General features: G+C 32.3%; 1 protein-coding gene across 1 annotated transcript; it reads right to left on the reverse strand.

The window, feature by feature from the left end:
- Positions 1–209: 209 nt before the first annotated feature.
- ALG12 (homolog of asparagine-linked glycosylation 12) lies at positions 210–11,077 on the reverse strand. Its single transcript, XM_088498256.1, has 19 exons — positions 10,875–11,077; positions 10,561–10,602; positions 10,413–10,458; positions 10,197–10,283; positions 9,456–9,511; positions 8,981–9,098; positions 8,271–8,329; positions 7,791–7,862; positions 6,911–6,974; positions 6,669–6,772; positions 5,985–6,056; positions 4,729–4,815; positions 4,582–4,649; positions 4,054–4,122; positions 3,898–3,980; positions 3,475–3,571; positions 2,020–2,085; positions 746–839; positions 210–652 (listed from the first exon to the last, which is right to left on the reverse strand). Exons 1-19 carry the CDS (start codon positions 10,995–10,997, stop codon positions 572–574), a joined length of 1,488 nt encoding a protein of 495 aa, XP_088354382.1. The 5' UTR covers positions 10,998–11,077; the 3' UTR covers positions 210–571.
- Positions 11,078–12,184: the final 1,107 nt, after the last annotated feature.

Below are 12,184 nucleotides of genomic sequence, written 5' to 3' on the forward strand. Positions count from 1 at the left end.
TTAATATAAAATCAATCATTATTTATAAAAGTATTTAGTTTTCCCAAATAAAAAATCACTTTCTAGATCAAAACAAAAAGTTGTTGATCAAATATGATCATTTACATTTCGTAATAGGTAATTGGTAATGTTGATCTGGGTAGTTGAATAATATCAATAGACACCAATTTGAACAACAATTATGTCTAACAAAAATTGTTCAAAATTAATTTACAAATCAGTGAAGACTGAAGAGCATCAAGTAATGCCAAAGAAGATTGCGGTACAGATGAACATATGTGACTCAAAAATTTGGTAACAGTCATTTTTAGAGAAATCAATCCTCAAATGTTACAACTTACAAGATCAACTATTCTGCAAGCAGAAAAGGATTAAGTTAATACTCTAGATTTCTAGTCCCAATTAACCACTAAAAGGCTTAGGCATGCAATTGTTAGTAGATCTTAAAATATAAGCTTCACACAAACTTGCACTCTCTTCTCCTTCCTAATGATCCTTTTAGGGAAGTGGAAAAAGGGAAACAATACCGTTCAAACTTGGAGTTCGATATCTTGTATGATACAGACAGGGATTATGAGCAGCCAGGCCAATTTTTGTCGAAAAGATCCATGTTCCTTAAATTTCCATGGATAAACACTTTGGGATTTTTAACCTGAAGAAAAAGGGCCAGAATTAAAGACAATTAATCTTGGAAAAGTATTAAGGCATTCAATGTTTGAGTTGGTTACAAGTAGCAACTACAGACCAGTAAAACAGGTGGAAAGCCCGGATTCAAGTGAATTCTTGAGAATCCATCTTCAGTAAATAGACACTTGAATCCATTGATCATAGGATGTTCACTGTTAAAGATCAAAGAATACGAGATCAGACATTTGCAAAATTCCTGGTAATATGTCAGTGCACTTACATGTCACATATGACAAAATTTTCCCCTACCAGAACTTAAGACACTAATTTCCAAACAGGAGCATGGTTACACATACTAGCAAATATACATGTCTAAAGTAAAATAACGACAACAGAGTATTTTCCAAATATATCGGGAGAATTAAATAAATCAAACACCACCTTTGTGTTCAACCGTTGATCAGGTTAATGGAGAAAAAGTTTAAACCTAAACCTTTCTTAATTGTTTCATTCATACTTCACAGTCTCTTTGCCTCTTTCGGCCTTTGGTATTGGACTATCCCCTATTTGTTGTACTCATTGTATGGCTTTAGAATTTTGCTCTCTATGATCAAATAACCAAATTATACCATCTTTTCCATAACATGTGGTACCACAACTATCTCTCTAACGAATTTAATTCTGATCTTATTTTGTGTATTGTGTATATTCATCCATCACGACATTCTTATCTCTAAGACATTAAGCTTTTACTACCTAAACTTAGGGTCAGTTTGGATTGACTTTTGAAAAAAGTATTTATTTTTTTCATCTTTTTTAAAAAGATTTTTTTTAAAAGAAAAAAAAAACTATTTCATATTTAGACAGACTTTTTTAAAAAAACTTTCAAATATTATAAACATCTTTTACTTATGGTTTCTTTTTAAGTAATGCATTGTTGACTTTTAAAAAAAGAAATAATTTGCTTTTTTTAACAAAAGTACTTTTTTAAAAAGACGTATCTAAATGTGTTTAAAATTTAATAAAAGTACTTTTGAAAAAAAAAATACTTTTTCAATCAAATAAGCCAATCCAAACCAACACAATACAACTTTACAAGTTTACAGCTGAACGTATCCAAGTGTCCAATGCGCATATATGCACGCACAGCACAGTATCCCTGCCAATAGGTCCAATGCGCATATATGCACACACAGCACAGTATCCCTGCCAATAGATACTCTACCGGGATAATTGGCTTTATGAACTTTACCAATTTCATTACCATGCACTAATTCACTAGACAATTCTGACGCTTTCTGTCAACAGTGTGCATGTATTTCTTACCATAAACAAAGAATGTGTGAAATAATTTATATGCTTGTGAAGCAAAGTATGGAAAACAAAACTCACTTTATAAGAAAAGTGAAATTCCTTTGCGCAAGTTCTTGCATGCTTATTTCTTCCTCTTTAGAATACCTACATCAGAGAATAATAAATAAAGTTCAGAATAAGAAAAGCAACATATTCTGATTGTTGCAAAAAAAAAAAAAACCAGTGATTAAATATATGAGAAGTATACTAGTAACTTTTTTTTCCTTTTAATAATTCATTTATTTGTTTGTTTAGTTTCTAGTTCACTGCATAGGCATCATAGACCATGTAAAGAGCACATTCTAACAACCTCCTTCAATAATAAGAGAGAGAGAGAGAGAGAGAGAGAGAGAGAGATCTCGGGAATTTTACAATTATGATTAACTAACTCATAGCTGAATCAGTTCAGCTTCTATACAAGATGGGAGTAGCTTCTGTGGGAAGCTACGGGTAATATGGGGAATAAGTTAGTTACTGATCTATCCTAGCTGGCAAAGGCGGTTACACTGCCTCAGTTTTACTCTAGTTAGGGTTACAGTAACTTACCACTTCTCCTAACTTACTCTATTATCCATAGTCATCCTTGGAGTTAAAGAATGTTCACATCCAATTTGAGTATCCCCTTGCCTGGGTAGTCCAAGATCCATATTAACTTTTAGCTGGACCATTATATAGGAGACTGAGACTCCTCTTTTAGTATAGCCTTTCCTCTCACCTTTATCATTTATCTTCTCTCTACAATACTTCTATCCAAAATGAGAAATCCTGATGGTAGCTTCTCAGAACAAAATTTTAGAGATAAGGATCGTTTACTTTCTTTACCTTTTTTTTTCTCTTTTTTTTTTGGTTAATAAAAGAAGAATATCATCAAGATGGAGAATATAAGTCAGTGTCCGTTAATTTTCATAAATAATTGTTGCCATGATATATTTTTTTTTTCAAAGATAATTCTATTCAGCTACTTTTTCTACCTTAAGAGAAAAGCACAAAAAGAACCCCCGCCCCACCTTTCTCCTTTTTTTCTTTCGAGAAAAGCTTAAGGGATAGCAAAATTTATTGTTTTTGGCCAGTACTTTTAGCCATTAGCCCAATTCCTCTAGTCTAGCAATCTAATAACATAGTTTTAGTCCATACTTTTAAACATTGCTGGCTAACTGCTAGCCAAAAATAATAAATTCTGCTGACCCTCTAGCATTTCTCTTTTATTTTTTTTTTGCTTTTAAACTTTCATAATTTTTTTTTTTTAAAAATTTGAAAAGTGCCATTCTTTTACAACTACTAACACAAGTGAGCCCTAGCTATACGTGATCTTTTTTCCTACTACCCCCTGCCCCTGAATATATTCAAAGGGAGAGCAGCTGTGGGAGAAATCCCTTGTTAATGCAAATGAGTTTTTCTGTCAAACACAGGTTTGCTTGCATCCATGCAGGAGCTAACCAGCTGCATTGTACATACTTCTATACATATACTACGTAAGCAAGAAGAAAACTATACCTCCAAGGGAAATCACTTTCACAAAAGCGAGATATTCCATTCATGGCTGAAAATGTATCAATGTGAATCCACTGTTCATGTGTATTGTTATGAAAACCTGCAATGTTAAAAAAAAAAAAAAAGAAGAGTCTGACAAAGTGAGATGGAGCAATATAAGTCTTTAATCTTTTATGTAACTCTCCCATCCATACTTTAATCTTTTAAGCATCACAAGCCATGCTTATAGAATTGAGCTCAATGCCTATATATATATATAAGGTGTACTGATTCATCAAAAAAGATCCAACAGATCCAAGACTTTTAACAAATTGAAAGAAGTTGCCACAGTTGCTTATGCAAAAAAGAAAGTTAGGTACAGAGAGCAGTTTGAACACATAGCAGTAAATGCAAGTAGATTCACTGTTTCAGGACTCATAGACTCACCAATTGCATGCAATCTTTTTAAGGCATGACCACTAGGATAGTTCCAGTATGATGCCATGAAAGTTGTGATGGTGCCTCCTAGACTATAAAATAGAGAATAAGTAAATGAAGGAAGGATATATCCATCTCAGTGAAACCAAATTTCACCAAACCAACCTGATTAGAAACAACCCCAACATAATGATGAAAAGCAAGTTCCAGATCATCTTTCTCTTATTGTTGTAACTGAAACATGTTAGCACACCTATTAGTCAACAACAGTACCTAAATTCATAAACAAGTATGCAACCTAGAAAACAGACATACTAATTAGTTATTCTTTAATGAAGAAAACACTTGGCATTTAATATCCATTTGGATTGTAAATATATTTCAGCTCAAGCCTCAAAATAGCTCAGGTCTCTTGCGCATTTCTTCATCCCCTTTTCTTTCCTTCCCCTTTATATGTTCGACGAGCACAAATATATTTTCAAGCACAAATGTTCAGCACATACCATATGTTTGACAAGAAAAATATACTAAAACAGATAAGAAATACAAATTCACACTCTGGAAAGCTACTCTTCAAGTCTTCATTGACAATTCTTTCTTTTGCTTGTTTTTTACTGTTTTCTCCAAAAGGATAAAGTTATAAACGAAGATGCTGTCTGATCTCTGAAAATTAAATAAGTAAAGGGACCTTACATTCTATTGGCTGCAACCGAAGCTGATAAGTTGAAAATTGGTACTGAACTTATAATAAAACGAAGCTCCTGCAGTATCCATCAAAATAATGCTGCATATTCAGTTGGAAGACAGGGACAGATAAACCAGAGATTTCAAATGACTTACCTTGTGGGGAAGCTTAGAATAAAGCAAAATAAAGGCAAGAACTGGCAAAGTGTAAGATCGAACCCTTCTGTCTACAATGAGACCAAACTGCAACAAAAAACAAATTGTTATTTTAGGAAGAAACAACATATCTTTTTTGCCTACCCCTATTCCTTTTATTTTTATGTTCTTGATATTTCTTTAATTGAAGCAAGAAAAGTCAAAGGTAGAAAAGTGATACATGCCATAGTTCATGTAAGTGTGCAATACTTGTACGACATCCAGATTTTTACTGATAGCTTATTACTATCAAAAGGACTTTCCATGCTTCTAGAAAATATGCAATTCCTTCAAAAACTTTAAAACACCATCTTTGACCCCTTAAATATTAGGTTGCTATCAATTTAATCCTTGGCAAACAGATTGAATAAATTTAATCCTTAAAAAATGGAGAGGGACATCAATTTTTTTTTCAACTAATAATAGGACAATGACATTAATTTAGTCCCTCAGTTATAAAGTTTGAAACCAATTTATTCTCTCATTAGAAAATAGCAAAGGGACTAAATTAATGTCTCTCTCCAAAAACAAATTTATGTAAATCTACTCTTTTAGTAGCTAAACTTGTGGTTTATTGCATAAAAAAATGAATAAACCATGGTGGACACTAGCTGATATTCAAAGGAATTTCAGATTCATGTAGGGTTGAGTTAGGCTTGTAACAACCAACGTAAAACTTTGTCGTATCTAAATGCATGACCACGACGCAATAACGTCTTTGGATCCATGTAGCCGACCCCGCTTAGTAGGAAAAGGTTATGTTAAGTAAGCATCCCCTTATGACCTAGCTATATCTTTTGTATCTTTGTGAGGATTGTATCATTTTGAAATGATGTACCCACAAAGAGTGATATATTAATTACAAATAATCTCTATCTTCAGTTAAAACACACTAGATGCTTGAACAGACAGAAAACAAACAATGAGTAAACCAAAAAAAGTTTTTAAAGCAAATAGACATCAAAATCCCTCTGTTTTAATCTATACTCCAAACATAAATCATAGAGAAATATTAAACTTAACATAGTAAATCAGACTAAACAAAGGGAAATGCCAGCTCTAGACTACTAAGAAAATAGACATTTTGATTTAGAAAAGAATACCCCAATTTGATATCAAAATTACAAAATACTAATCACCTCCTGGGAAGATACAAATCTATATATGAAGCAACAACATGATAAATTGATGAGGATATTTTGTAATGTGGGACCTACCAGTGAAAGTGGATATGCAACAAGCAATGAACGAGGAAGTGCTGAGGTGAAGTACCAGTGGAAAGCATGCGTCTAACAAAATTATGGTGAAGGAAATCATAATTTATCAAATATGAATGTTGTTAACAAGTTTTTTATGCATTACTAAAATAAAAATATTTATTAAATAAATAGAAAAGTTATATAATTAATTAGTTAAAATGAATTATATTTCCTTAACAGTCGTAATAATAATATTTAATATAAATAAATATTGATAATTATTGAAAAAATAAACAAATAAGTACTTAACAACGAAGATAGAGTACTAATATAAACTGCAATTACATGAAGATGAAATCATTTCCAAAATTATAATTAATAAATAAATATTTGAATTGTAATATGAAGGAACATGGCTATCCCTAGTTTAAACCAGTCAAACCACTTTTAGCCAAATTAACCTTACAAGAAAATTAATTGAAAGATCATTCATTAATGTATGATCACCTAGCCTAACTCCTCATTATCCTTTAAGTGAGACATAGCCACAGAATTCAGAATTTCAGAAAAGGTAGAACATGAAAGAACCAGAAGATAATCAGCCACACCCTGCTTATAAATTATGAACATACATTTTCATAATATACAGCAATGCAAGTAAAAGTAATAAGTATTCAATATAAAGCCTTTGAATTAGGATACTCCCCATTCAGAACTCCTGTTTAGTACAGAGTTAAACCAGAAGACTTCAAATTCAGGCCACAATAACCTCTTCCACATGATTGAATCAACCAATATGGTTATACCTGTGAGGGGAACCCAAACCAAATTTTAATAATACCATCAATTCATCATTGACATGTCATTTATAAGTTTTACTTTTATTTAAATTGCAGATCACAAATACATATATATAAGAGAATAAGAAAAAAAGGTTTACTGACCTATGCAGAAGAAGGCCATCATAGTGCAACGTTTCAGAGCACCCCATAGTGAAATTTTTTTTGTCTTCCTTCAAGAGATGATTGTTATTAGACACAAGGCTTGATCATGGTACATAAGATGAGAACTGTAAGATCAAATTTGCAATTCTATAACAAGTAGATAAAAAAATGTGAAGCCCAGAAACACGGATAAGAAAGGTCATTAAACAAAACAACTAATTTCAATTGCTAAAAATACAAGCATTATTTTCCAAAGAACCATTTTAAGTATATAAAAAACAAATAAGATCGATATTTTAATACGGTTGACCCAATACAATATTTTAAAAATCATCCTACAACTTTTATATGCGAGTATATAAGTAGCAAAGCAACAAAATTTTCAAATGCACCGAATATAAACCTCAAAAAATACTCAATAGATAACAAAATACTCGAAATAAATTAGTTTCATTATACATGGAAACACACTCTTTTATTCATCCTTAAGATATTGACATCAGAAGTCCCAGTAAATACATGAAGAAGCAAACATACTGCCGTGATTGTTGATTGTTGAAGCATAAAATTACTCTAACACATATTTGGTATGTAAGAGATTTACATTTTTCTTCTCATTTGTTTATATAGGATGCAGCATTGGAAAAAGAGAACAGATCAGGCATTCAACATCAAACAAATGCAGTCACAGCCAGACTCATTTTCTTTCTCTTTTTAATTCTATATACGTAAAAGTTGAACATTTATCCCAGAAACGAGAACAAGTAGGAGACAGCTTCATAAGACATCTTAACCTAAACCAAAGAATAGACTAAATGAATTTAATGAGAGTTCTGTACTGCAACTCAAAACCAAGTTATGGAGAGGAAATGAAACATACCAAGAGGAATTGTAGCCCAAGGGGGCCTAGAAGTAACACTATGTCACATCTGAATACGGTTGTAGCAAAAATCTGACAATCAGAAAGTTCCAAGAGAATATTTCAGAATTAGCCAAAGCAAATCAGAAATCCTTGTGAGGGAACAGGAACACTGCGCCACATGATATATTCTCATCAAAAGATAATAAATAAGAACAATATACTTGTTGATGCTATAAACCATCTGCTCTTGTTATCAGACAGTGCACAATTCAGATCACATCAGAATTTGAACTTTTCTCTTTAAAGATGGTGATTTACCATACAAAGCAAGATTAATAACTATTTCTGGCATGAAATGTTTAAACAGCATTCCAGCATAACAAAACTATGCATATGAGGTCCAAGCGGAGAAAGGAAATACATAGTAGCTTGATATTCACAAAAAAAAAAATCCTGAAGCACACATGGAACGGAAGTAAAACCATGTGACATACATACCAGAGAGTTCAGAGCTGCATAAAAGCGCCCCTCAAGCCAGTATCCATATGCCAAATTAACTGGGTAAAAAAAATCAGGAGAAAATTCACACCATACACTAGCACATAAGAAATTCCATAGCAAAGATGTAAATGAACATCTCATGGAAAATGCCCAAAATGGAAGACAAAAAATACCCATATGCCATGAGAGATGTCATTGTTAAAGAAGCATCACAAGAAAACTCCACAATTCTGCTAAAGCCAAATTTACCCAAAAAAACAATGTGCTCTTTCAAGAAAGTATTGCACTTCCTTGCCACATAAAACCTTGAATATTGGTACCCAAAAAAAGGTTCCAAAATAGCAAAGGAGGCCATCTGCAATCCAAAGGCTTTATTCTAAAGAAGATGCAAGCCATCCCATCATGTACAAGGAGACAAGTTAGTCCCCAAGATATATATGGACATGAAAATCATGCACTACAGCTTTATAAAGCTTTTTGTTCTAAAAACAAATCATTATTTCCTTGACCAAAATCAAAGAACTCTTTATGTAGAATACTTGTATCTCTTTTAGTAAAAAGCAGGCAGGATACTAATGCAATTATTTCCTTCCCATTTGAAGTTCAATGTCCCATGGTGTTCTCAAATATCAAGCACTCAGCTATTATTAATCCTTATAAAAGATTAAAGTAATACACAAACATGCAAGAAAGAGCTAAGAAGTTACCTACAGCTAAGGCAAGAATGTTAGGAAGTGGACGAGTACAATAGAAAAGGAAGTGAAATTGAATGGCAGTTAGTATCACAAAGAAGGCTTCTACTTGATGCCCAAATTTACTCCTTATCTGCACAACAAAGAAGATCATTTAGGGAACACATGCAACATAGTCTATATCTGAAAAGTGTTTAAAATCTAACTGTTCGGAGCAAAGGCATAACGAACTCGGTAAGCCCAAGATAGGGAACAGATGGAGTATGCAATCCCAAACTCACCCTTAGAATGACATGCTAAACCACCATCTTTTTGAAATTTAAACTTTGATTGGATATGCAAGATATTGGAAAGTTGAAGGAACACTAGTTCATTAAGACATCAATTAATTTACTCACACTAAGAGTCCTTCATTACCACAGAGGTAGTAAAGAATGTGATTAAATTTAAAAATTATAAATAAAGGAAAAAGAAAAAGATGTGAACATACCTTGTGACGGAAGAATCTTAGTGTATATAGGGTAATGCTCCCTAGGGCCATCCGAACTAGATATCATCAATAAGAAACATTAGCTTACTTTGTTATAACGTGAGAAAAGAATATAACAAAAGAAGCAATACAGCAGCTGATGTTAAGAAACATATTAATGGGAAATGAAACGAAAAGGCATCCTATCAACTCTACTATACACAAAAGCAATTCTTCACTTAGTTGGAACTGTATTGATGTCCCCAAAATGTTCTCAAGCAACAGGACATATTTATAAACTTAGTCATGGATTGTATATTAATTTACATCTCATTAATCAAATCAATTGTTTACATGAATGTTGAACATTCACTAAAAAAATGCTCAGGGGGGAAAAAAGCAATAACGAAAATTGACACACTAAGGATAAACACTTTTACAATCCTATCTTAAACACATATGCAAGGGAAACAAGGAGGTATTATTTTCAAGCATAGAACATCTTGTTTGTTCCCAACATTTCTTTCAATTTAAACCAAACAAAGGAGGAAACGAAGGTAAAAAAATTGACAATTAAATGAAAGAAACTTAAAACAATAAAAAAAATTGCAATTTCTTTGTTATCTTGTATTTTTGGATATACATGGGATGATGGGAAGACACTTATTAGATAAAGAAGGAGCAAAAAATAAGAGCACTAATACACTAGAAGAAAAAGAATTGATGTACAAATATTGTCAAGTATGACAGAAATCTAATCACCTGTAACAAGAGCATAAAACTTTGGCAAGTGCAGCAAATTTACAACTAACACAAATGGAGCCGCAACAAGAGACACCAACAAAGCACCTACAAAATTTCCACAATTAAATAGATATACCATGACAAAAAGAGAGCCATTAAACTAGTGCAAACCATATAACATAATGAGAAGGAAGCTATGGAACTAGCTGAATAAAATAATAAATAAATGCTTACCGATGAAAGTGCGAGGAACCACCCCGGGAAATTCCAGATGATCATACTATTGAAATAAACAAAAAAATAGAAAATGGTAAATTATGTAAAAAATCCAACAAACTTCAAATGATTAAATCACATTGAGCTAGCAAGTTAATAAACTTACATTGTCTAAGTGAAGCCGATGATAAAGAAAATCATGCATTGCCTTCACAGACAAAAATGAAAAAAAAAAAAATCAGCAAAATAGTAAGCAACATGGTGAGCTTCAATAAGAACGAATTTCCCTTAAAATGACCAAATCTAAAATAGTTTCTTTGTTTAAAAATTTTATTTAAAGACAAAAACAAATTTAGAATTTAAAGTGTAAACAAACTTCAAGCAATTGAGTTGGTGCCTAAAAGACACTCAATTCCGAATCCAGCGTCTCAAATTGGAAACAACGCATGTCACTAAATAAATAATCGGAGAGAGAGAGACCTGAACGTTGAAACTTTCTTCGACCTTAGTGTAGGGAACCATGAAAACATAGAAAGCAGCGATTGATCCCAACAAGAAGTCATAACCGTAACGCTGTAGAAACGTCCCAGATTTTGAAGCCATTGTGTTTTCTGGTTTGAAGAGTGCAAACTGCAAAGTGTGGAGAACGATGGCGTGGTGCGTTCTGTGAAATGGGCTTCATGGACTTACCATATGTTTCAACGGTCAAGTGGGCTTCATGGGCCTCTCCATTTTGGTACTAATTTTAAAATTCCAAATATATCCTTATGCTGCGTTTGTTTGATGGGACACAGACACTAATACATAAATACGGTGGTACACGTCTATTATTTATTGAGTAAAATCCCTCCCCGATCCTTAACCATTTACGAAATTGACCTGACGCCCCTTCACCATTGGAAATTAACAACGCGGTCCTTAACCATTCTCTCCATGTGACCAAAAGAACTCTCTTACCGGTACTTTTTACCCGAAAACCGACAAGAGGGTCTTTTCGGTCACACCAGAAAATGGATAAGGATCGTGTTGTTATTTTCTAATGGTCAGGGAGCGCCAGGTCCTTTTCTAGATGGTTAGGGACTAAATATTTTAATAGTAGGACGTAGAGACTAAATATTCTTTTAGATTTTTAGAAGTGGTATTTATTTCATTCAAATGTTCGTGATATGACGAATTAATTTTAATTTAATTTTACATATGTTAATTTTGTTTATTTAGTTACTAATTTGAATTTTATGTCAGAGGATTTAGAGTTTTCTTTATTTAACCTAAAGTTGAATGAGTTTCTTCGATTTAATTTTCAAATCAGTGAACAAATTAGATTGAGGTATTTCTTTCTTGTTGCATCAAGAAATTGAATAAAAAATCAAATGATTCTCTTTGTATTCAATTTCTTGATGCAACAAAAAAGAAATACCTCAATATAATTTGTTCACTGGTTTGGAAATTAAATCGAAGAAACTCACTCAACTTTAGGTTAAATAAAGAAAACTCTAAATTCTCTTACATGAAATTCAAATTAGTAACTAAATAAATAAAATTAAAATACGTAAAATTAAATTAAAATTAATTCGTCATATCACAAACATTTGGATGAAACAAATATCACTTCTAAAAATCTAAAAAGAATATTTAGTTTCTACGTGTAACCCTACTATTAAACTTATGGTTGATGAATTTAATTTCACTAATAAGAAAAGCAGTTTAATTTTTTTAGAAAAAGGTGTATGGAATAATAATCTTGAACTAACTTTTTTTTTTAGGTTCAACAATATAGAACATACATGTCG

This window comes from Arachis ipaensis, chromosome B9 (genome assembly GCF_059453495.1).
Source record: "Arachis ipaensis isolate K30076 ecotype BB chromosome B9, ASM5945349v1, whole genome shotgun sequence".
NCBI classification, from domain to species: domain Eukaryota; kingdom Viridiplantae; phylum Streptophyta; class Magnoliopsida; order Fabales; family Fabaceae; genus Arachis; species Arachis ipaensis.